Here is a 26,508-nt window from a genome sequence, read left to right as displayed (position 1 = left end):
AACTGACTTGTTGGAAAGGTGGCATCCTATGACGGTGCCAGATTCAAAGTCCCTGAGCTCTTCAATAAGGCCATTCCACTGCCAATGTTTGTCTATGGCGATTGCATGGCTGTGTGCTCGACTTTATACACCGGTCAGCAACGGGTGTGGCTTAAATAGCCAAATCCACTAATTTGAAAGGGTGTCCACATACTTTGTATATATGGTGTATTTGAAAGCCGAATACTTTCCTTGTGAATACAGTGGGGAGAACAAGTATTTGATACACTGACAATTTTGCAGGTTTCCCTACTTACAAAGCATGTAGAGGTCTGTAATTTTTATCATAGGTACACTTCAACTGTGAGAGAAGGAATCTAAAACAAAAATCCAGAAAATCACATTGTATGATTTTTAATTAATTAATTTGCATTTTATTGCATGACATAAGTATTTGATACATCAGAAAAGCAGAACTGAATATTTGGTACAGAAACCTTAGTTTGCAATTACAGAGATCATACGTTTCCTGTAGTTCTTGACCAGGTTTGCACACACTGCAGCAGGGATTTTGGCCCACTCCTCCATACAGACCTTCTCCAGATCCTTCAGGTTTCGGGGCTGTCGCTGGGCAATACGGACTTTCGGCTCCCTCCAAAGATTTTCTATTGGGTTCAGGTCTGGAGACTGGCTAGGCCACTCCAGGACCTTGAGATGCTTCTTACGGAGCCACTCCTTAGTTGCCCTGGCTGTGTGTTTCGGGTCGTTGTCATGCTGGAAGACCCAGCCACGACCCATCTTCAATGCTCTTACTGAGGGAAGGAGGTTGTTGGTCAAGATCTCGCGATACATGGCCCCATCCATCCTCCCTTCAATACGGTGCAGTCGTCCTGTCCCCTTTGCAGAAAAGCATCCCCAAAGAATGATGTTTCCACCTCCATGCTTCACGGTTGGGATGGTGTTCTTGGGGTTGTACTCATCCTTCTATTCCTCCAAACACGGCGAGTGGAGTTTAGAGCAAAAAGCTCTATTTTTGTCTCATCAGACCACATGACCTTCTCCCATTCCTCCTCTGGATCATCCAGATGGTCATTGGCAAACTTCAGACGGGCCTGGACATGCGCTGGCTTGAGCAGGGAGACCTTGCGTGCGCTGCAGGATTTTAATCCATGACGGCGTAGTGTGTTACTAATGGTTTTCTTTGAGACTGTGGTCCCAGCTCTCTTCAGGTCATTGACCAGGTCCTGCCGTGTAGTTCTGGGCTGATCCCTCACATTCCTCATGATCATTGATGCCCCACGAGGTGAGATCTTGCATGGAGCCCCAGACCGAGGGTGATTGACCGTCATCTTGAACTTCTTCCATTTTCTAATAATTGTGCCAACAGTTGTTGCCTTCTCACCAAGCTGCTTGGCTATTGTCCTGTAGCCCATCCCAGCCTTGTACAGGTCTACAATTTATCCCTGATGTCCTTACACAGCTCTCTGGTCTTGGCCATTGTGGAGAGGTTGGAGTCTGTTTGATTGAGTGTGTGGACAGGTGTCTTTTATACAGGTAACGAGTTCAAACAGGTGCAGTTAATACAGGTAATGAGTGGAGAACAGGAGGGCTTCTTAAAGAAAAACTAACAGGTCTGTGAGAGCCGGAATTCTTACTGGTTGGTAGGTGATCAAATACTTATGTCATGCAATAAAATGCAAATTAATTACTTAAAAATCATACAATGTGATTTTCTGGATTTTTGTTTTAGATTCCGTCTCTCACAGTTGAAGTGTACCTATGATAAAAATGACAGACCTCTACATGCTTTGTAAGTAGGAAAACCTGCAAAATCGGCAGTGTATCAAATACTTGTTCTCCCCACTGTACGTATGTGAATGTACATGCCCCGCCTAAACCCCTTTGTACTTACAAGTACTTATCCACTTGTAGTATGCTACTTACTATTCATAGAAAGAGCTGGATATGTGCAATTTAAAGTAGTCCCTGTAGCAGATCCTCTTGGCTGAATAAACAAACTGGATTGACCATTTGCTTTTTCGTACTGTAAAAGCAGCCTAATCCTGGGTCATTTTAGTCTATTTGGGTCTGCTGTCCTGCAACTGGCCAAGGAAAATACAAATATGGGAAATACTACCCCTTCAAACATGAAAAGTAGGCCTACTCAATGAGAGACCATTTTTGGAGTCAGAGCTTTATTGCTGAATATCATATTAATCATTACAGTATGGTTAACTATTTTGAAAACAGTACAATAATTATATTACAGACAATATGGCAAAAAAAGCATTATTTTACAATTAAGCTAATTATTTTACAACAAGGGCATTTGTCTGAAGAAAGAAGGGTTGAGGGTGGGAAGAAGTGCAAAGACACCTCTTTCGGTATACCATCACCTTTACACTGATGTCATCCTCTGTCCAAAGCCGAGTCATATTCATTCTTGCACACCGTAGCAACAGAAAATGAAAACAAGCGTTTCTTATCGGACAAATTCAGGTAGGTCCCGCCCCGTTTGCTTCCATTGGGTTACTACTAGCGAATATGACTCTGGTGTGTACAACTCATGTCAGCAGTCTTTCATTTCTCTCGAGTACTTCATTGATTTATATGTCATTGATTGGACTGAGTACAAGTATAATTCATTCTCTAAAATAACGAGAGAGAAAAAGACACTGTGGCTCCTCAAGGACCGGAGTTCAGGACCCCTGCTCCAAAGCCAGATATCTATATTACTGTAATGGTCTCTTTTTACCTTCAGCAATTGATTCGGAATCAGTAAGCCAGCTTTACAACGTTTGAACTTCATATTTTCAAGTGGGAATAAAAAAGAAAAACAAAGATCCTCCAAACAAACAAGATCCTATCTTTTCTTTACAGGAACATTCATCTCAACTTGATCTTTTGCTCTAGCACGTCTGTTTTATTCCCTCTGGAAAACAAAAAGGTGCAAACTTTTCACTAGTATCCAATGTATACATCCCATGGTTCATAGGGCTGAATGAAACTAAGGGAGTCACGTGACTCCTCAGTTTCAATAGGCATGACGATGCCTCTGATTATGAGGAACACAAGAACATCCCTGCACCAGTTGCTGAGGACAGAGGGTAACTAACCAGACAGCCAGTCTGTTTCTGCTTTGTGTCAAACATGATAATGAAAAAAGTAGGAACCAACTGGCAACCAGGCTATGTCAGAGTGATCAGGGGAGGAAATAGTATGTATTCAATACACCTGGTGTATACGGTGCATTTCCCTTGGTTGCTGAGACACATCAAAATGTCCTTCTCACCTCTCCTCCCTTTCGGCCTACTCTCCCCTTGTCACACATCATCCTCCCTCTCTTCCTGAAAGGATTGGATAGGTATCAGGGTTGGTGTCAGTTCCATTTCAATTCAGGAATTAAACTGACCCCAACCCTGGTAGTTATAAGCAAGATGGCAGAAATTCTACAAATGGAGCTACTTCCATGTTTGTTATACTTATCCAATCATTTCAGGTTTATATGAAGTGCCTATAGGGTTAGGGGGTTGTTTGTGGACAGGACCTCTCGCTCTCCTCCTTTACTCTCTCTACCTCTCCCAGACACCTTTCTCCCCTAAGTGCGCACTCACACACTATCAACTCTCCTCCTGCCCCTCTCCCCCCCTCGGCCCTCCCACACCTTCATTCCCCCCCCGCTTCCCCCTCCCTCTGACAGAAGTAGGAGAGCAGCGTGTCGAGGTCTCGCCGGTCGGCCGCCGTGTATAGCGAGCTCTCTCCCATCATGCTTAAGGCCATGCGCAGGGTGGACCAGATGTTGTCGGACATCATGGTGGCTGCGGCGCCCCCCGGGGCCCGGCTGGCACTGACCGTCTCGCCCTCCCCCGACGCCTGGCGCTGCAGGGACAGGGCTTCCAGGAAGTGCTCCACGGCCTCTCTGTAAACCAGAAAGAGAATACGGGTCAACTTGAAATTGTCATTGTGGTGCATTCAATAGATTTGTATTAAGGCAAAAATAATTATATTGTGAACAAAGTCAATACATTATATAAAGTCCAAATTTCTACTCCTGGTATGACCTGAATCTACAACTTACCTTTGACGAACATAAGAAAGCGCAGTGATTTAAGTGGTTTTGATCAAATATATATATATATTTTTAAACGTATTGTGTGAATTTTGTATCTCTCTCTCACCTGTGGGCTCCTAGGTTGACACAGCTGATTCCCAGGTTGTACCGACTGCGGATGAAGCCTGGCTGCAGTTCCAGCGCCCTCCTGTAGGCGGCAACAGCCTCCTCTGAGCGGCTTCCATTGGCCAGGGTAGCGCCCAGTTTATTCCACAGCAGGTAGTCCTGAGAGAGAAGGAGACAGACAGAGAGATCATGAGCTCCTGAATTAGTGTTGGATACATTTTGAGTTTCTCACACAGACTTATACAGAAAACTACCCTCTGCATTACGTAAACACCAAATTTAAAAATGATAACATACAACCTTGATTTTGGACAAACCTACTTACTTATTTGCTGACTCTTACAAACCGGGGATCATACACTTAATTTTCCTCACAGACCATCCCCTTGCATGGCACAGTGCTATAAGAGCACACTACCCTTCTGTTAAGAAAGTGGGTATGTGGAAACTAAGAATAATGGACAACGAAGACCATGACACTGACAAAGGTCATGTCAACCTGTACAGATCTGGAACAGTATTGTTGGCCTCAAACCGTTTGCAGCAGGACTTCTACAAGATCAAAGAGAGAGCACAGCATAAGAAGCTCATCCTTGGACCACCTCCCCACCCCATAGATGAGCAGCCCCAAGAGGAGTGTCCCCCTTTAGTCCTGAGAAAACCCAGGTCCCACAAATGCACTGCTCCTGCATTGATCCAAGGGAGAAATGCGCCAAGCTGGAGATGAAGCTCGCGCAGCTCTTTGCTGTCTCGAGCTGTTCAGCACACTCGAGACAGCAAAGACCCAGACAACAGACCAGCACAACAATACACGCTGAACAAGACCCAGAGAGCTGAAGGAGGAGAGAGACAGCTGTCTGGATGAGGGAGAACAGCTCACCTCAGACTCCCCAGCACAGCCGGTAAAGACAAGAGTGAGAAAGAGAGAGAGTACATCTGTTCATTGCCACAAAAGGTGAGCTGAGTAAAATAGTTCAAGAGGGGGTAGTTAGTGTCTGTGAAAAAGGAAAAACAATCACAGAACAGAAGCAGAGGGGTAAATGCTACATGTGACTACGGAGGGGTAGTTTCAGAAAGAGAAAAAGTATGAATAGGGAAAGAAAGTTAAAAAGGGGGGGGTAGACATACCGTTTGAATAGGAGGAAAGTAATAGACCCTTTTGGAATACCTAAAAATGCATTCCCCCGGTCTCCCTCCTTCCTTCCTTTAAGTATTTGACAGTCTATGATTAAAACAATGAGGTATGGTCCACAGATCTAATTGAATCTGAACAACCCTTTAAATGGAACAGAATATGGAAAAATATGACTTTAGCATCCCATAATCCGAACCATCCATTTATACATTTTAAGTTTGTTCACAGACTGTATTTAACACCAAGAAAACATTTTACGATGAAATTGGCCCCCAACTCTCAACTGTTCACTGTGTCCCCTAAATCAGGTAGGCACATTCCTTCACATGATGTGGGAGTGCCCTGCAGTTAAATGCTTCTGAATTTAAATATTCAATGCTTTGCATCTATTACGTTACTTAACGATGATAGCCCCTTGAATATCTCAGTCAGAGAAGATTACTGCTGGCAGGCAGCACTGCTGCGAAACAAATGTTGGCAACCACCTCACTCTCTTGCATTTAACCAGTGGATAAAGTTACTATTAGAAGTTATAACAGAATTATCGACCGTGAGAATGAATGGTGCAAGTCAAGGAACAATTTAGGCCTGGACAAATATACTTGACTCTCTAAAGAACAATCTCAGCTAAAGCCCCACACATACAAACTAATTATATATATATATCTATTTATTTGAACTTCTGTTACATTCTTTGCTTTCAGGCCCACAGGGAAAGGGTGATACGGAGGAGGGGGTCTCTGGTCGTCTTGGGAGAGGGCTGGGGGGGATTGGCGGGAATGTAAGAGGTGACTCAGGGGATGGATAGGTGGGAGGGGAACTGATAGGCAACTTTGGTTGCTGGATCGGAAGGGGTTCTCTTTGTATGCATTTCTTTGTTTTTGTACCTGTAACCCACCGTCTGAAAATAAAAAGGTGGATCACAAGATGTTTTACAATGGGATGGAGCCAATTGCTTTCAGGTAACGATTAGCATACAGATCAGAAATTACTTAAAGGAAGGATGCAAGTATTCGAACACGTTTGAATTCATCAACTTTATGATTTGTAAATAAAATGATGCAAATCATAATCAAGTGTGTCTATTCTCCAAACACACATGAACCACAGATTGGTAAGAGTTACTGCTGTGAAGTGGATGACCTACTAGTGTACCTGTGGTGTGACGGAGAGGGCCGCGGTGAAACAGTCCACGGCCTTGTCATACTCCCCGCTCAGATTGAAGAGGACTCCCAGGCCACACTGTAGCTGGGGGTCGACGCGGGCGGGGTCAGAGTTCGCCGCACTGAGGAACAGGGACTGCACCTCTGTAAACAAAGATCTGAGAGTGGGGGAGGAAGGCACAGAGATGGGGAAAAAGGAGAAGGGAGAAGATTTAACAATTGCAATATTTTAAGCCAACAGATAGAATCCATGTTTTCGTAACATATAAAACATGAGAAAATACAGAAGAACGTCCTGTATTGCATATTTAGCATTTCATTTTGAATTATATTGATTAGGAGTTCTAAGTACTATTTTGAATATACATGCACACCACATTTGTACACAATGAAATAGGTCCACTCACTCTGGCAGCAGTGAGCCAAATCTCTCCCGCTCTCTGGTCCCTCCGTCCTTCTCTCGCTCCCGTTCACTCTGCTCCAGGACTGGCCGGTACGCCGGGTTGTGCCTCAGCCAATCGCGAAGGGTCTCACAGGCCTGCCTGTGCAGCGATTCGTTGGTGAAACTGACGGCCAGTGCCATCAGAGCGGTCAGGTTGTCCTTCTTCAACTCTATGCATCTAACGGCGAGAGAAGAAGAAGAGAGCAAGAGACAGAGAGAAAAGAAAGAAGAGAGAAAAAAATGAGAAATTGTTGTCAGCCAACACCAAGGCAACAAGTCCTCACAGGCATCATGTAACTTCAAGGACTTCCTATTTTGCACCCAAGTTCATGCTTATCATAGCATCTTTGTACTCAAGCCACACATAAAACATGTATTCATAAATCAAATAAGTACATACCTCATGACATACTCTTAATGTCACACAGGAGCTACGTCCCAAAAGGCACCCCTTTTCTCTATGTCAGGGGTGTCAGACATACAACCCAATTCAATGCGGCTCATGGGTGGTTTAACACCTCCTCATTCAAGGGTTTTTCTTTATTTTTACTATTTTCTATATTGTAGAATAAAAAAATGAAGACATCAAAACTATGAAATAACACATAGTAAACAAATGTAGTAACCAAAAAAGTTAAACAAATCAAAATATATATTATATTTGAGATTCTTCAAAGTAGCCACCCATTGCCTTGATGACAGCTTTGTGCGCACGCACGCACACACGCGCGCGCACACACACACACACACTACCGTTCAAAAGTTTGGGGTCACTTAAAAATGTCCCTGTTTTTGAAAGAAAAGCAAATTTTTTGTCCATTAAAATAACGTCAAATTGATCAGAAATACAGTGTACACATTGTTAATGTTGTAAATGACTATTGTAGCTGAAAACAGCAGATCTTTTTAATGGAATATCTACATAGGTGTACAGAGGCCCATTATCAGCAACCATCACTCCTGTGTCCAATGGCACGTTGTTAGCTAATCCAAGTTTATCATTTTAAAAAGGCTAATTGATCATAGAAAACCCTTTTGCAATTATGTTAGCACAGCTGAAAACTGTGTTGCTGATTAAAGAAGCAATAAAACTGGCCTTCTTTAGATTAGGTGAGTATCTGGAGCATCAGCATTTGTAGGTTTGATTACAGGCTCAAAATGGCCAGAAACAAAGACCTTTCTTCTGAAACTCGTCAGTCTATTCTTGTTCTGAGAAATGAAGGCTATTCCATGCAAGAAATTGCCAAGAAACTGAAGATCTCGTACAACGCTGTGTACTACTCCCTTCACAGAACAGCACAAACTTGCTCTAACCAGAAAAGAAAGAGGAGTGGGAGGCCCCGGTGCACAACTGAGCAAGAGGACAAGTATATTAGAGTGTCTAATTTGAGAAAGACGCCTCACAAGTCCTCAACTGGCAGCTTTATTAAATAATACCCGCAAAACACAAGCCTCAACATCAAGAGCGAAGAGGCGACTCCGGGATGCTGGCCTTGTAGGCAGTTGCAAAGAAAAAGCCATATCTCAGACCGGCCAATAAAAGGAAAAGATTAAGATGGGAAAAAGAACAGACACTGGACAGAGGAACTGCTTTGCAGGACAGGAAAATTGTCTAATTCAAACACTTATCAAGAGAACATCCCTGGTCATCTCTACTGCCTCTGATTTAGCGGACTCACTAAACACATGCTTTGTTTGTAGATTATGTCTGAGTGTTGGAGTGTGCCCCTGGCTATCCGTAATAAAAATAAAAATAAATTAAATGGTGCTGTGTGGTTTGGTTAATATAAGAACATTGAAATGATTTAGACTAACTTTTGATACTTAAGTATATTTTGACTTTTACTCAAGTAGATTTTACTGGGTGACTCACTTTTACTTGAGTCAGTTTCTATTAAGGTATCTTTACTTTTACTCAAGTATGACAATTGGGTACTTTTTCCATCACTGATCATTACACAGGTGCATGTTGTGCTGGGGACAATAAAAGGCCACTCTAAAATGTGCAATTTTGTCACACAACACAATACCACAAATGTCTCAAGTTGAGGGAACGTGCAATTGGCATGCGGACTGCAGGAATGTCCACCAGAGCTTTTACCAGAGAATTTAATGATAATTTCTCTACCATAAGCCGCCTCCAACGTTATTTTAGAGAATTTGACAGTATGTCCAACCTGCCTGACAACCGCAGACCACGTGTAACCAATCCCAGCCCAGGACCTCCACATCATGCTTCTTCACCTGCGGGATCTCTGATATCAGACACCCGGACAGCTAATGAAGATGAGGAGTATTTTTGTCTGTAATAAAGCCCTTTTGTGGGAAAAAACTCCTTCTGATTGGCAGGGCCTGGCTCCCAAGTGGGTGGGACTACGCCCTCCCAGGCCCACCCATGGCTACACCCCTGCCCAGTCATGTGAAATCCATAGATTAGGGCCTAATGAATTTATTTCAATTGACTGATTTCCTTATATGAACTGTAACTCAGTAAAAAACTGTTGAAATTGTTGCTCAGTATATAAATGGACCTACATTTATACAATTTCCTCACCTCTGTCCAGCTTGCTAACAATCACCGAAACAAAAGCTATAATCAGGGAGCAAAAAAAAAGTTTAAAAAAAAACGATGAACAGAGGAAATGTTTCTGCACATTTTGACAGCAAGGAAATAACACATTTTCAGTGTAGCCCTCTGAACCTTGTTGACGACAGAATGCGGCCCCCAGATGAAAATAAGTTTGACAACCCTGCTCTATATAGTGCACTACTTTTGTCCAGAGCTTGAGACACACTAGGGACTTCTCTCCAGTCAGTGAGGCTGCTATTCCATCTCTTTACCTGCGGAGGGCACTGATGGCTGCAAACTCTTGTTCGTTCTCTGCCTGACAGGTTCCCAGATATTGCCATGCCTAAAAAAAAAGAAGTGGGGGAAAAAAGTGTGAGAGTGCTTACTTCTCTTTACCTCTTCACCCACCTAATGCTAGCAGGGTAGAAAAGAACCCGATTAGTCACCAGCGCTTGTTAGCCAGAAAGAATTTCACCTTGAGATAATATTGTATCAGAGTTATTCATTAGTAATTAATGAGTGTCTCACCAGCTGGTTGTCTGGTTCTCTCTGTACGGCGCTCTCAAACAGGCGCACGGCCCCAGGGATGTCCCCTGCCTCCATCCTCCTCACCCCCTCAGCAAGGGGGTCCTGGTGGGACATGTACGGGTTGTCCTCCTCAAACTGGTACCCCTGGAGGGGGTGAGAGAGCGAGGGAGGGAAAGAAAGGGAGGAAGAGAGAGAGAGAGAGAGTTAAGTCATGAACAGCAACTTAGCAGACAAGACAAGGCAGATTTTATTTTGCCTGGACAGGTAGAAATGCTGAACTTATTCATTGTGAAATGAAAGGCAAAACTTATCTTTAACTAAAAACTAACCCTTATTTTAACCAGGAAAGTTGACTGAGAACACTTTCTCAATTACAGCAACAACCTGGGGAAGAGTTAGAGGGGAGAGGAGGTGGGATGAATGAGCCAGTTGGAAGCTGGGGTTGATTAGGCGGCCATGGACACCGGGGTTAACACCCCTACTCTTACGATAAGTGCCATGGGATAAAAATGTTTAGACCAGAGTAAAGAGTGCCTCCTATTGGCCCTCCAACACCCCTTCCACAGGTGGATAGGAAGCTATGTCAAGTACCTTGTCGTAGGAGCTGCTGAGCATCTGGTCAAAATCGGAGAGCCAGGGGTGACTTTCTGCATCTCTCTTGGCCATCTCCTCCCACTCCTGCTGCAGCTTCTCCCAGAAGTCCAAGTCGCTCTGATACAGAGGAACAGTCACAATGTCCAAGTCAGGGGTCAAATGATGGAGGTGCTGGGCATCACCATCATACCAGTTGCTGTGGGAATCCCCCTAACATTAACATTGGTCCAAACCACTATTTTTAGGGGATGCCCAAGGGTCAATGTGAACTTTGATAAAGGTTCTATATACAGTGTACTTTAAGCCAATGTAATTACCTGATGTGTGAAGTGAAAATGTGCAATGGCATTATTAGTGAAATATAGTATATGTAAAGAGCTTAATATATACTGAACACAAATATAAATGAAACATGTAGTGTTGGTCCCATGTTTCATGAGCTGAAATAAAAGATCCCAGAACCTTTCCATACGCACAAAGCTTATTTCTTTCAAATGTTGTGCAAAAATGTGTTTACACCTCTGTTAGTGAGTATGTCTCCCTCCTTTGCCAAGATAATCCATCCCCCTGACAGGTGTGGCTTATCAAGAAGCTGATTAAACAGCATGATCATTACACCTTGTGCTGGGGACAATAAAAAGCCACTAAAATGTGCAGTTTTGTCACACAACACGACAGATGTCTCAAGTTGAGGGAGCGTGCAATTGGCATGCTGACTGCAGGAATGTCCACCAGAGCTGTTGCCAGATAATTGAATGTTCATTTCTCTACCATAAGCCTTCTCCAACATCATTTTAGAGAATTTGGCAGTGCGTCCAACCGGCCTCACATCCGCAGACCACGCGTAACCACGCCAGGCTAGGACCTCCACATCCGGCTTCTTCACCTGCGGGATCGTCTGAGGGAGTGATGAGGACTATTTCTGTCCTTTTGTTGGGAAAAACTCCTTCTGATTGGCTGGGCCTGGCTCCCCAGTGGGTGGGTCTGGCTCCCAAGTGGGTGGGCCTATGCCCTCCCAGGCTTACCAATGGCTGCACCCTTGCACAGTCATGTGAAGATTAGGGCATAATGAATTGATTTGGGCATAGGCTGGATTTATTCTTGATAGATACAATTTGGAAGATGTTTAAAAAGACATTTATGATAATTATTCTGTTATCTTTCCTATTGTATTGTCCTGCATCTCTTACCCCCACAGCAGCTTTAGCTTGCTGGAAATCTGGACCTGCAGTGGCAAACTCATCTACCCATGATTCCGCTGACTCCACTGAGACCTGAACAGGAAAGAAGAGGTAGCAATGGCAGATGTGGACACCAAGTTGTTCATAACTCTATAACAACACTTAAAGTGGGATGTTGAGGTTGTGACAGTAAAGGAGAAGCAGAAAAAGACGGGGAAGAAGGATGAGAGGAAGACAAGATAAAGGAATGGGAAGAATAAAACACATCAGAGAACCACACCCATTCTCCCAGTCCCTTTCTCCCCTACAATGTACTCACCTTTAGTGCAGGTACTTTTTACTACTTCTCTAAAAGTAGTCGCTATAATCTAAATGCAAGTTTAATCAGCAAAAACAATGCATCTTCCTTGGGTTTACAAAGTGCTAAGAAACTACGGGAAAAACTACAGTGGGCACAACATTCTGCCACCAAAGACAGCTTTCCAACTGCCGCAAAAAAAGGCTGATGAAAAATATAATCAGCTCAACGCAACTTTCTTGACAGAAAGCCGGTTGCGGAGCCACTGGGCAGTGTTGCCATGGCGTCAGGGGTCACAGAAGCCCATTGATGTGCCTGTTTAGCCTTAGCAATCTTCTGATCCCACTCTTGCGTTGTCACGGGTAAAGTCCCTCCCCCAGTCTCCTCCAGGAACTATGGCAACCAGGGAGCGGAGAACGGGGGGAGGCGTGATTGTTTTGTCGCAGGTGTGAGGCGTTGGGTTTTTGTTTTGGGAGGGGTGAGGACGGAGGAGTTTTAATTTGGTACAAATGAATGGGGGTTGTTAATCGAAGTAGGGGAAAGCCAAGAGTTCACGGCAGGGTCAAAGGGGGAAAAGTAGATGTCACAGTTAAAAAGGGCTACCATGAGAACTCCTATGACTACATACACCAGGGCTGGGGTCTAATTCAGGAAGTGACTTGGAATTCAACTCATGATGAAAACAATACAAAAATGCCTATTATTTTTCAATCCCCTACCGTAATTGAAAAATTATTTGCCACAACCCTGTTAAAAACTGGAAGTTTTAACCCTGTAAGGGAAACTGGAAGTCTGATTCAAGACGGGAACAGCTATGATGATTTTCATTGGCAGAAGTTGGCTGATAGAAATCGCATGTATTGAAAGGACAATGCTCTCTTTTCCACACATACCATTCCCAAATTATACATTGTACAGCCTAGTGCAAGGCTCACATACAGAAACGTTCATGGCCATCACATGGTTATGTAGTTAGTAACAATTGCAGGGGTCTGCACCAAATACTGGGATGTGGGGGATCATGAGGCACAAAATGAGGACGCTTGAGCCAAGATGGCTCCCTGTAGGTTGACAGTTGCACCCTTCCCCTTGTGTCTTCAATGGAAGTTGGCTCCTACCTGGTTGAGGTTGGAGGCCCAGTTCTGAGCCTCCTTGGCCTGAGCTCTATCTGTGTGCTGTTTGCCTGCTCTGTCCTCCACTGTGACACTGCCCTCGCCAATCTGCCTAATGAACCGCAGGAACTACAGTGCAACACAACAACAACATAACAATGACACAATATCCATTATGGCTAATGGCTTATGGACCTAGATTGGTCATTAAATCAGTTTGTGCTTTAACCAAATCCCAAATAATGACAGGGGAGTTGGATACCACACAAACAGTTCTGAAGACCAGGTTGTAAAGAGTCACTATGATACTACGGTCCATCACAGCAAAATGCTTTCCCATAAAACATTTTGATGTCTAATTAACTACAAAGAAGCGGGTCTCACTGAACAATTCAAAAGAAACGGCTACAACTACAATGATCCTGTTATTGCAAAGCTACATTACTTCTATGGGCAAAGAATGGGGAAAGGGTATGGGGATAGATACGTAGAAAAAAGTATGAAACACACGCGACACGGAAATAACACACACACACACACACACACACACCTCAGTGTTCTGTAACTTGGGGTCATTGACCTTTGCGACCAGCTCATTGGCTGTTTGCTTCAGTTCGTCTCCTGGTAGGTACTCTTTCGTCCTATTGGATTTACAAACATTAACATCAAAGGGTTAATTTAAACAGCTAACTGAGTCTCAAACAGTGATCATTTTAAAGAACAAGTGGGTTAAAGAGACCATGTACATTTTACATAATCACACTGTATCCTTGTAAATATATTGGAATTGAAATGGATTGTCACTTTTCACAAAACATATCCAATAAGGATGGAATCAAAACACACTTTGAATACCTAATTAAATGACTGCTACTTATGGGGTCAACGCATTACATACACAAACTAAAAGCCTGTGTGCGGGATTTACTGGCTTTCATTTTCTTTCTTGACTTAGAGTTATGCAATGACTTCAATTCACTAGCACAAAGCTATGTTATGGCCAAAGCCCTTATAAAGTGAATGCAACAACACAGAGTTCTGAGAGGACGACGTCAAGGATTTTAAGACACACTTAGCGGCTCAACATCACAATGGCACCATCTTCTCTGGAACATTCTCAAGGTTTCTCCGAATGTCGCTGTATCTATCTACGTGTCCCTTGCTCTCCTCTTTTTCTCTGTCTCTCCATTATTACCATTCTTGCTCCCTCTCTCCCAGGTCTCCGAGCCATAGCTTCTCCTCTGACTGCTCCAGATACTCCTCTGCCCAACGCCCGGGATCTGAGAAAGAGAGAAGAGAGAAAGAGAGTAAGATACCGATTATTTCTCTACCTGCTAGAAGTAGTGGCCACAAAGTACATTCAAACAAATGGTTGGCAATTGTGCCTACAATTGACATTCAAAAAAATGTACCTGTGCCATCGGTGATGAACTCTCTGGTCCAATCAGCGTCGGCCGGGTCTCCAAGTCCCGCCTGCCCTGATGAGGCGGCGGCTGCAGCATCCGCCCCCGACAGAAACTCAGACGTCCAATCACCAGACAGGGCCAAAGCGGCCACACCCGGAGCTACGGACAGGACAGGAGGGAACGGGTGTTGTTTTCTTCACACGTTGGTAAAAGAAAGTGTGTTTTTCAGTGTAAGTACTTGGATGGAAGGTACAGGAAAACGTAATAAAAAGGTGTCTTGAAGTGTCAACATATGTTCCAAAACCTGTGGGGTAACAATATGGAAGTGCAGCCGGGCAGCTGGACAGGCACACCGCAAATCTTTAATAGTGTTGCTTCTGCTGCGTTGGAGAGTATAATAGGGTATTCTATTACTGCTGTGTGTGTACCTCTCTGTGGAGCCTGTCTGTAGCTCTGCTGATCAATCTGCTGCATTTCCTCCAGTAACTGGCCCATGTCGAAGCTGTGAGGGGGCCGTGGAGGCGCCTGCTGCATGAACTCATTCACCAACTGGGACACACACATGCAGAAGAGGTCATCAAACGCTAGCCTATTCAATAACGACTAACAAACCTCACATGAATGAAACGTGTTTTCATATTCCTCTTTTAGAATATGCAGACAAAGCACAACAGTTCGAATCAAGAGGACTGGGAAGGTAATATGAGACTGACCTCTTCTTCTGTTGCTATTTCAATGGGTGTAGGTGGAATCTAGGAGAGAAAGAGGGATGAAAGTGATACTGTGAGATATATTTGTGAAAGCTATAGTACAACTAAGTTGCAGTATCTTGTCTAAGTTGTATGGTCCAAACAAACTTTGATGTATGAACTTGTTCAATTATGAGTAGATGGGTCCAGGGCTAAAGTGCGACAAAGTTTCTCTGTGTTTTATTTTGGGAGCTCTACGCAACTAGGAAAGAAATCTCCCAGATAATAGTTGTTGTAATAAGGCGTCGCTGTACTGTTGTTTCAGAGTGCCTAAGAGAAAAAAGCGAGTGCAGATTCGATCAGGTCATGGTTGATCCATTACTACAGCTAAAACGGCTTGACCAAGTCAAAAGATCTGACCCATATTAGAGGCGCAACATTTTTATCTTCCTATAGCAAATCGCCGGAACCATATTTTACATTCAGAAACCATGTCGGGGGCCATTCTAAAACTACTCGCGTGTCGTTAGCCATTTGTTTACACTTTGTTAGCTAGCTAGCCAACGAGGTAACAAACGGGTAACTTTACCAGTATAGCCAAACATTTGGGGGCACAGAAGGAAAATGCATAGGTTCTTCAGGAGATCAAAGATCATAGAAATCACAAACCTGACGTTTTTAAAGAGACAGTGTACAATTTTAAATGTAATGCATCTCAATAGGAAAATAGTGCTTTTACACAATGTAGAAACCTAATATTCCACAAATTACTTTGTAATTTTGTTTGAACTTTTATAATAAACAAATGTCTTTACAGTGTTACATATTACTTTATAGGGCACATGTGCTTAAAGTAGATATAATTCATATAGGCTGTATCTCAATCATTTTTTTAAATCTCAGTTCTGGTGCTCAAATTTCATGTCGTGCTCCTAACTAAAAAAAAAAAATTGGGAGCACCAGTGTTACCAATGAAAATGTTACATTTAGAGCCCTGGATGGGCCCCACCATTGACCAGGAAAAATAACTCAATGCAACATGGTCAATAACAAACTAATAATATACAAAACATAAAACATGGATTACTGTACATATTCCATACATTCTTTATTCTAATTTCTACAAGTGACTACTCACAGTGGGCGTTGACCTGTGCCTCCAAGCTCCTCCCTCCTGGGTCATGTGACCCGTCAGCTTCATGAGAGGATTGGCTCCCCCGCACTCCCCCTCCACCAGCTCCCGCATCGCCATGGCAACAGCAGGCAGCGGTGTATCCAATCAGACCACCTTAGAACTGAAGAGAGGAAGAAGTGAATAAAAACATTGACTTATCCATTAAATGATGGAATTATTTGAACATTCCAAACATTTCACATCTAATTTACTCAGTTTGATAATATCACATTCAGGATCCTGCCTGGATGCCAGAATCTTTCTACATTTGTTGAGGTGCCTAACAAGACAAAACATATGAGCTATTAAGCAGACATAGACCGGCACCAACACTATTCATGGTCCCATGCAAGACAGCTCAGGATAAACCATTTGAATACAAAGAGGGTGTACCGGTATCAAGAAAAACGTAAGAAAAATATGTGGATGTCCGCTCACTGTTGGGCAGTCATTTACCTTCCTACTACAGCTAGGCTATCATTTTCTCCAGCTCCTGTGCTGTGTTTGGACGTGCATCATCACTCTCTTTTCAACCTTTCACATCAATCAAAGCAACAGGAGAGAGCTGTTTGAGATATATGGAGCTCTATTTGAGGATGAGAGTTGGCTAGCCAGGCCAAAGTGAAATCTCATCCCGGGTGCCGAAAGACTCATAGTCCTCTCCTAATCTATCTGTTGGATTTTAACACACACACACACGACTGATGCCCTCCAAGGATACCAAAAATGTAGCAAGCAGTCAAAGAATGGCTCCACAACAGGACTGAGTGAAAATAGCCTTGAGCTTCACTTTCACTCTTCCAACTGGCTTTTCAATCTTTGACTGACTCTTTAAAATACTCACCTGGCCCTTTAAGTGAATTGAAAACATTCAAGGGTGACAACCAAAAGTCAATGCAACTCCCTCTACTGCAATGCTGTAGTAATATTCCCTGATCCACAGTCCTCTCCCCCACAACAGTGTGTCACTGCAATCAAATGTCGGAGAGAGACAAACCTGCTGTTCACATAGCAGACCTACTATCTAGGCCAACAACAGATGTACATAGATAGTGGCCTACTCAACTTCACTAAACCTCTCAGACAAACACAATTATGACAATTTCTATAATGCAGTCAGTCCTGGAGCTGAGAAGTTTAGCCCTTTCCCATTCCACCATCTTACTACAATTCAAGAATGAACGGCATCACACACAACTGCAGATAATCTAGCACGAAAATAAGGGGAGACAACGCTGTACCCTGTCCACAGGTGGTCCAGTAGCTACACTAGGGTTTAGATTTAAGCATTTCTTTCCACTGACCCAAACAGATGCTGTATGATTAGGGCCTTGGTAAGAGGATTATAGACAGATATTAATAAACACTGTCACACACACACCTCCATGTGATGTGCAATACTGTGGATAGAAGAGACAGTCTTAATGAATATGTATGGTCCCAAAATGAGTGAATGTGCAGGGGTTTAATTCAGTTAGTAGGTATTCCTTGTTTTGTGTCATACTTGCCACTGTATGACAGCATGCTGTAGCTATATTGGCTCTACAGCAAAATATAAGTTGTCTTCTCAAGTTGAGACTGAGTGCATGAAAATGTTATGATGATTTCTCATGTTGAAAACAGAAGGTTAGCATTGCTATGCTTTTACCTGAAAACCACCAGTTGAGAATTCAAAGAGCACCATAAAACGAACCATTGCCATCAGATAGCAGTAGGTACTATAGATACTATACTAACTAGCTTCTATACTGCACACATCCTACTACACCATGGCAATAGTTCATTCACAAAAGTTAAGAGGGAGTCATGTCTTAGCCAATTTTCGATGCATATGGTCACATTACATAAATTAATGTCCCCCCAACTAGCACTGTAACGATACACATTGACTTTACACAATATATGTACTGCTACCTAGCTAGTTAGTTAGCTAGCGTATCTAGTGGGTGTAGCTAGCTAATTATGGTTAGTTAGAGAGCGTTGAGCTTGCAAAATACATTCAGTAAAATATTGAACGCTAACTAGTTACGTGGCTAGCTACCTGTTTGCTACAATGCACGATGATGACCAAATGCTAGCAAGTTAGCTACAAAAATGTGACAGACCCTTATTCGACTGATAGCATAATGTTTTACTCACCACCACCTACTGCTGACTGTAGACCTTCCTACTATCCTCTTCTCCTAATTGTCTACTTACAACATAATAAATAGCTGGCACATTAAGAAACCAGCAAAGCTACTGAGTGTTAAAGTACATCTTTACCCGTGTTCATTAGCGCGTGTCTCTTTATTTACCTCCTGCTCTTTCCCCCCATGACCCACAAAAATCTACACAGACGCACAGCTAATCCTGCAAGACGTATTCTCGAACAGCGTCGACGTAGACGTTGAATGACAGACAATACGGAATGTGCGCAGAACGAGCTTGTGCGTGTGTGTAAACGCTGCAAATCGATGTTGCCATTTGTGCCAACGACTATTGTAACATTCTAATAATGTTCGATTAAGGTGCAATCTCTGGCTACATTGGTGAAACAATGCAACGAAAGGGGCGTAAAATTGACCTTGTACGCAAGGGTTAAGCAAGGTTTGCGTATATTATTGCGCAAGGTATGAATGAATTGCAAAGTCCAACAAATTTGTCCTGCTTTGTGGCAACATCATTTTCTGTCTCAAACGGGTTATTCCTGATATATGTATGCTTTTACCAAGGAATTTATGTATTCTCTCAAACCATCCAAAAAGTACTCAGAAGATGGTAGTGATTGTGAAATATTTTCAAATTGATTATTTACTTAAAAAACAGGCAGCATTTAGACCTCATCAGAGTGTTTTATTATGAACTTTTAAATGTTTTCAGACAGTTATCAATAACAATAATCTTCATAATCCATGTTATCATTGTATCAATAATTAAAGTTAATTCCCAATAGTAATAATATAAGTAATTAATGCAATTTGTTTTCCATAATATTACACTGAAAAACAGGCTTTATTTACTGACAAGTTTATCACTGCACATTGACACACAGACAGACAGCAATAAACACAGAGGGAGGAAGTGAGGGAGGGATGGAGGGAGGTGGTAATTCCAATAGACCAAAGAGATGGTGGGGACTGGCCCGAAAATAAAAAGACAAGAGGGAAAGAGGAGCTGAGGAAGAGAGAACGATTTGAGAATATTCTAAGGTGTGAAAGAAGGAAGGAGTGAGAGAGAGAGGTGACAGAGTACCTATTTACCAATGTTCCCTCCATTTACTGTGATTCAGATATGAACACGATTTTAAATTACAACAATTCAACACACGAATGAATACACTCATCAAGTCAGGAATCATCATCCTTATTACTACTACTACTATTATTATTATTATTATTACTACTCCGTATTCTGATGGTGTAACCTTAAAAATATACAACAGCTGGTCAAATGATAAAACAGTGTAGCTGGTAATAAATAATATGTATATGCAGCTCCCTCTTTAAGAGTACAGACAGAGAGCAAGCATTGACTGCAATAATAATAATAATAACAATAATTGTATGTACAGAAAATGTAATACAATCAAAACTGCCCAAGCTGAGCTGACATTCTGGATACAGCAGGTGTTGTGGCGCGTGTGTCGTTGTTGTAGTGAGATTGTTACGAGAGCGGTGGGTGGTGAGAGTGCAATGAGGTGGGGGGGTGGCTCAGTCGAGTCACTGGGGTTGTGGTAAGGGTCAGAGGTTACTCTATGCCCTTATCGTCAGCCTGTTTAGTTGTCTTGCAAAACCTTACAATGAAAGGGTTCTACCAAGCAATACGATTTAACATTTAAAAGTCTACCCTGACAAAAGGAAAGTTCTGAAAATGTACACTTTTCCGTGGACAATTTATTTGATCTAATTCAGCACATCATATACAGTATGTGAAGCACATCGTACATAGTATGTAAAAAATCAGCTATAACCCTATAATTGTATGTTTTTCTATATTAAGGTTACTATAAATGTGGAACTGTGCTGGAGTCAGATCTGGGGGGGGTCGTGTTTTTGGAAGTTGAGGAATGTATAGAGAGAGAAAGAGCGAGAGAGAGAGAGAGATTGTGCAGCAAAAAGACAACTAGATTAAATCCAGAGGTGTGTGGGATAGCGTCAGGATCAGGGTTTGTGTCTATATGTGAAGGACCTACACAAGGCTTTGTGTGAATCGATTGCTTCAATATTCATTTTGTGTGGTGGGCAAAGGTGTCTGAAGTGTGATATAGCGATAGTAAAACATATACAATCCTAACTTCACAACTAAGTTATGTAGCCTCGGTCCGGCCTGTCTCACACAGACTTCCAGGACAATGTCAATTCCCTGTGAGTTAGGAATTAGTGCACCACATACAATTTCTGTTTGTTGTTTTGGTCAGGCGGTTAGAGTATACTGTATATATTGTACCGTAGAACATTTACGTGGTGAAAGATTCAATGCCCTGTTATTGGCTATAGATCACTAATGGTGCTGTGGTGTTGCGGTAATACAGTGTGCGTTGTTGTACTCTTACATTCCATAGACTAGAGGTGTCAGCAGTTTTCGACATTTAAACGCGTTGAGGTGAGTGGCGAGCCGTTTTGTGGTTTCCATGGAAATGAGTGCTTCCAGAGAGAGAGAGACGATTGGCTTAGTAGCGACGGGGGTTGCCGTCTCTGCCCTCTTTCTTGATGATGATTCGCTGGTCGTCGTTGGCGTCATCGGGTGACTCCACTACTTCCTCGTCCTCCTCCCCCTCACCTTCGGTGTCGGCTGAGATGCCCATACGAGACTCATAGGACTGAGAGAGAAATAAATTACAAAATGATCATTCAAATAAATCGTCTCTCCTCTTAAACCAAACTCAAAACTTCCACACTGAAAAAAAAAAATACAAATCTATTCAATTCCACAAAAACACAGTTAGGTCTTTACCTCCATGGGGTTGACGATTATGGTGAGGGCAGAGTCATCCCATTGGCCGCTATCCTCCTTAGACCCTCCCCTGGCGCCCTCGCCACGGCGATGGATGGAGCGGATTCGAAACACTCCCAGGATCACCATGACAACCAGGAAGCCCACGCACACCATGATGATGACTGTGGCCGCTCCTGGCACCACTGTCAGAGGAAATTAAGAGTTTTATATGAATCTTACAGCCACCATCTGTCATTAATGTCAGTGACACTGACATCTTGTGGTGAAAATGAACCTGTGAATTTTGGTATTTTGAATCTCTATTTTGAGAGTGGATAGGGGATTTCCCAATAGAAATAAAATGGGATGGTATAGAGATACCTTCATCCACCTGTTTTATGTGTCTGGATTTAACATTGAGCAAAACGGATGTACTCAGGAATATAGAGCACAGTTCTCCTGTAAAAGGTAAATCAAGCGAAAAAGGTCAACATTAATACTGAGGTAAATGAAGTGTGTATAAACCTGAGTTGCGGTGGGGGTTAGGCAGGGTGTGTCCACTCAGCTCCCCAGAGTGGTGAGATGGGTGAAGGAACTGCTGCTGGGAGGCCAGGAGGTGAGACGGGTGGTACAGACTGTCCAGGGAGTGCAGGAAGTTCACCTGAGAGCAAAGATGGATAAATATATAGATGGACAGAGAGTGAGTGAAAGAGAGAAAAAATAAGAAAAAGAAGCCTTGTCACAGAACCTCTTACTCACTGAACTAATGCTGTGCTATCCCTCTACCCACCAAATGCTAGGTTAAAACCACTTAGCTAGTGCCCTAGTATTATACACCCCATTGAAGCTTATTTGCTAACCCATTTTGGGTTAATTACAGCCTCTATGGTCAGTTAGATTAGTTACCTCCAGTGTGAGCTCGTTGCTGGTGTATCTGCCATTCATCTCGGAGCAGGACAGACGGAACCGCCTCTCAAAGCGGGCCGAGCCTTTAGCCAGCCGGTAACGGACGGACCGAAGGACATCCTCATACACGGAGATGGACTCAGCTCCTAACAGAGAGAGAGAGAGAGAGAGAGAGAGAGAGAGATGATGAGAGGTAGAGAGTAGGAAGTTTAGGGGCAGTTCAACACTGAGGAAACAGTAAGACGAAAAGATAACGCTACAGTTTGTGAACGTGATACAGAGGTGCGACGCAATATGCAACATAGCCTTATGTGTAATTTCAAAATCCCAACTAATTGCACCATGCTGAATGTCACTGTGGTCAGTAAATGAAGCGCTTCAGCACACAGACTATCCCTCTGGTGCAGTTTTTCTAAACCTTTCTTCGTTTTCCTTTGGAAATAAAGACCCACTCCAGCCTCACTAGCACGTAATTTATCAAAAGGTGCATTTCAGTAGCTGGTGCAGGGTTCCTTATTACATGGCACAAGTGAGGGGATGAGCCTTTCCGTTTTTGTCCTCTATTTCTCCTATATAGCTCACGCAAGCAAGGGGGAGGCTGATGACATCAGAGCGCACCCAACAGACCAACTCCTTGAATTTCGCAACTCTGCCTAACAGTTTAAACATAGCTGAAGTGGGTCTTTAAAATAAAACCGAATAGGGGAAATGAGCGGTACCTGTGATGGCGATGTAAGCAGTGGTGTTGATTATCTCCAGACCCCTCTCTCTCAGGGCATCCATGTCCACCAGGAGCTCCTCCCTCTCTGGGTTTAGCTCCTCCCCCAGGGGCTGGACCTCACAGCCGTCCAGAGTGTGGGCCACGGCGTCTGACATCAGAGCTGGGGGTCATGGGGGGAGAGAGATGAATGGAGGAGAGAATGAGGCAAGAGAGGGAGGGCAAAAGATGGAAATAGGGGAAAGACAGAGTGCAAAGCAGAAAAAAAGGAAGGGAGAGAGAGAAAGCAGACAGTTAACAGGAGGGAAAAAAACAAAAAAAACGGCACATTAATGACTGATTACCCAATAGTATAAAACTACAGATAAAGACAAGAGAACAAGGGGAACGGGGGAGGGGTTAAGGCCGGGTGGATTAAGTGGCCGGGTGGATTAACTATCCCATTTTGGAGAGACAGAATAAAGTACATAATAGATTAGGTAGTGAGCCACAGATAAAGCATTGGCAGAGACTATTTTCTCTGTTGCTACACAGCTTTATCAACCATGTCCTGACCTGAACAGACCCCATGCAGGAAGAGGCTCTTATACATAACCATCATCATCATCCTCATAACAGATACACTCATAACAGATGACAAACATAACCCTCATCATCCTCATAACAGATACACTCATAACAGATGACAAACATAACCCTCATCGTCCTCATAACGGATGACACACACAGATGTGTGCTTCCTCTCCAATATACAGCCATTGCACACATACATATGATTCTCACATGCACAAAGCACTTCTAATAATAGTACAGGGTCTGTGTGGGCCTAGTTAGTATTCAAGCACACAATCATTGGGGTAAGTTGATGGGTGGAGGGGGGCTGGGTCAGTGATGAATATATGTATAGATGGATTAGCTGAGGATGTGTACACTTCAAATGGAGCTGAAGTCCGTGAGTTGTTGTGATTCTGGATGGCCGGATAGCTACCAACAATGACAAGAAACTGCCTTGTGGGGAATCGTAAGTGACTCGTTTCAGCTAGTTCTGAGGTGTTTTGACTGATTTCACGGCAATGGCTAAAATTTGCTAGCTAGCTAACCAACAACTGTAACGATGTATTTGAGAGACAACAAGTGCTCATTGGGCAAATGTATTTATGTATTCAATAAACATTGGAGACGGAATATAGTTTACATGTTGTCAACAATTTTTGGGGGTTTTGTTATTTTACTAGGCAAGTCAGTTAAGAACAAATTCTTATTTACAATGACAGCCTAGGAACAGTGGGTTAACAGCCTTGTTCAGGGGCAGAACGACAGATTTTTACCTTGTCAGCTGGGGGATTCGATCTCACAACCTTTCGGTTACTGGCCCAACACTAACCACTACCAACACACCTGCCGCCCCGCTCTAAGTCAACCCAGTCTGTTTTGCCCCATAGTTGCGCATGCATCGGTTTTGTTGCTAAACAACCAACCCAACTATATGACTGGGAACATACTTTCACAGAGGTAGGAAACATGCACCCCAATTCAAATCAGATTTGGAGGAAAGACAGATCTTACTTCACATTATTTGTCAGCAGACATATAATTAAGTGGCACTGCTAGCAAGTGGAAATAGAAGCAGGTGTAAGAAAAATAAGTGATTTGTAAGTTTGAGATCCAGGCTTCAGCTCTGAATGACTATTAAAAACAGGCTGAGATCAGGTGTAGAATCTAAGTAAAATATGCGCAGTTTGATTGATGGTATAATGTGTTCCGACCAGACGATGGTCCATATGTAAATTAGTCGTGCTCCCATAATTATTTTTAGAAGCATCAATCCATGTACAGTAGAAATGGTGGCAAAATGCTCTCAAGTTTATTAGATTGATGTGATTGGACTAGTCTCTACCCCCTCATTGTAGTATTCATGGAAGGGCTGTTTGCTAGCTCACCTCCTCCCTCCATGCCCTGAGCGGCTGTGTTAACAGTATGAGACAGGGAGCACACGATCCTCAGCTCTGGGAAGAGGGGTACACCACGGGGGCCCTCAAATTCAGGCGCGGGGCGGGCCAGGTGGGGGCCGACCCCAGACAGGGAGATCTGAGGGGCATCGGGCTGAAGGACCACCAGGTAGCCCTCCAACTGCCTGAGCGTAAGACAACTCTCCTCATTGAAACACCTAGAGGGAAGAGAGGAGAGAGAGAGAGAGAGAGAGAGAGAGAGAGAGAGAGAGAGAGAGAGAGAGAGAGAGAGAGAGAGAGAGAGAGAGAGAGAGGAACGGGGGGGGGGGGGGAATAAGGTACCAGTTATTTCTCTATAAGTAAACAGTTTTACGACTTGACGATTAGCCAAATCAGGTGTGTTAATGTTAGTCTAGGACAAAAGCCTGCACACCCTGTGGATTTCCAGAACCAGGATTGAAAAACCCTGGACTATATGATATTGCATGCATTGTCTGATACTAATTAGTAGCGGATACTAATTGTGCCACTTTTCAGAAGCACTTTGAAAAGGTATTATTATTTGCCGATTCAGTACTTGATTTATGATTCAAGTGGTGCTTTCAGTTGTTTAGTGTGTGAGTGTTGGAACTGCAGTAATACTATCTCTCTCTCTTTCAGTGAGCAGCTGCTATATCTGACTCTCCACAAGGGCCTGCTGTCAGCCATCTGGAGGAACTGCTGACCTCAAATCAGTCTTATCTTTAACCACTATTAAAAAACATCCCCTCCTACTACTAACTGATAATCAGACTGAAGAACACACTAGAAATGCCACTAACCTCCTGACCTGGAATCAGACTAATCTTAAAAACACAAGCAAAAAAAAATCCACAAACTCATGAAAACAGATCTCGAAACAAGCGTAAAAACACCACATCACTGTTGTACCTTAAATCGGACTAATCTTAAAAACACAACATTAAGCACAGCCATTTATATAGCTCTATCATACAGGGTTAGATAATGAGGACTTCCTGTTGTTGCATCACTTCCTGTGATGGGTCAGATACAAAATAACATTGATAGATAGAACCAACATTGATAGATAGAACCAACACTTCACAAAGTGCATAAATATTTAAAATCAACAAAGTGGATAAAAAAGGACCCGTGTAGGCCAATGTGGTGCATTAATCCAAAAATAGAAAATAAAATGTCTGGTTATCCATGAACTTAATACAACTTGCGATACACTGTGGCATTTAAAAAAAATGACTGTTTCAAGATTATATGCTTCAACCGTGCTTCCTCTTACCCAAGGCTAGATTACCTAGTTGAGCAAAAGACCGTGACTCATATCATCTGCAAATCAAGCTCCACTCCTTGCACAGGGATGATATCATTCAACATAACAGCGTATCCTTGTGCTCTGGTACACTTGCAGAGTAAAAGTTTCAAGTTTCACATGCACAAGCGGAGTGAAATACCTTTCTTGCTAACTCAAAACCAACAATGCAAAAATAACAATGTATTACTAGAAAAAAACACACAAGAAATAAGAATAAGAAATATGAAATACACAATAAAGT

General features: G+C 43.0%; 2 protein-coding genes across 6 annotated transcripts in view; both read right to left on the bottom strand.

Annotated features, from left to right (window-relative positions):
- Positions 1-2,157: 2,157 nt before the first annotated feature.
- On the bottom strand, positions 2,158-18,907 carry LOC139564123 (peroxisomal targeting signal 1 receptor-like). Of its 4 annotated transcripts, XM_071383337.1 has the most exons (17): positions 18,587-18,907; positions 16,412-16,568; positions 15,298-15,336; positions 15,013-15,133; positions 14,591-14,743; positions 14,374-14,458; positions 13,729-13,819; positions 13,185-13,307; positions 12,352-12,459; positions 11,778-11,861; positions 10,585-10,704; positions 9,994-10,137; positions 9,738-9,808; positions 6,862-7,074; positions 6,447-6,612; positions 4,158-4,315; positions 2,158-3,898 (listed from the first exon to the last, which is right to left on the bottom strand). In XM_071383337.1, the coding sequence occupies exons 2-17, from the start codon at positions 16,523-16,525 to the stop codon at positions 3,646-3,648; spliced, it is 2,043 nt and encodes a 680-aa protein (XP_071239438.1). In that variant the 5' UTR covers positions 16,526-16,568; positions 18,587-18,907; the 3' UTR covers positions 2,158-3,645. The 4 variants fall into 4 exon arrangements, with proteins under 4 accessions (XP_071239438.1, XP_071239436.1, XP_071239435.1 ...); XM_071383335.1 differs by lacking the exon at positions 12,352-12,459 and having other exon boundaries at positions 18,713-18,902; XM_071383334.1 differs by lacking the exon at positions 12,352-12,459 and having other exon boundaries at positions 18,587-18,899.
- A 354-nt stretch (positions 18,908-19,261) lies between these two features.
- Positions 19,262-26,508, bottom strand: part of LOC139564122 (calsyntenin-3-like) — a 37,383-nt gene continuing 30,136 nt past the window's right edge. For both annotated transcript variants that reach the window (XM_071383332.1, XM_071383333.1), the window contains exons 14-19: positions 24,929-25,155; positions 22,990-23,151; positions 22,271-22,416; positions 21,890-22,025; positions 21,383-21,567; positions 19,262-21,248 (exon numbers count right to left, since the gene is read on the bottom strand). In XM_071383332.1, coding sequence (XP_071239433.1) covers positions 21,099-21,248; positions 21,383-21,567; positions 21,890-22,025; positions 22,271-22,416; positions 22,990-23,151; positions 24,929-25,155 — 1,006 coding nt within the window. In that variant the 3' untranslated portion in view covers positions 19,262-21,098. The remainder of the gene's footprint in view (positions 21,249-21,382; positions 21,568-21,889; positions 22,026-22,270; positions 22,417-22,989; positions 23,152-24,928; positions 25,156-26,508) is intronic.

This window comes from Salvelinus alpinus, chromosome 35, assembly GCF_045679555.1.
Source record: "Salvelinus alpinus chromosome 35, SLU_Salpinus.1, whole genome shotgun sequence".
Lineage (NCBI taxonomy): Eukaryota > Metazoa > Chordata > Actinopteri > Salmoniformes > Salmonidae > Salvelinus > Salvelinus alpinus.
Note: the sequence above shows the minus strand (reverse complement) of the source record. Positions and strands in the feature narration are given on the sequence as shown.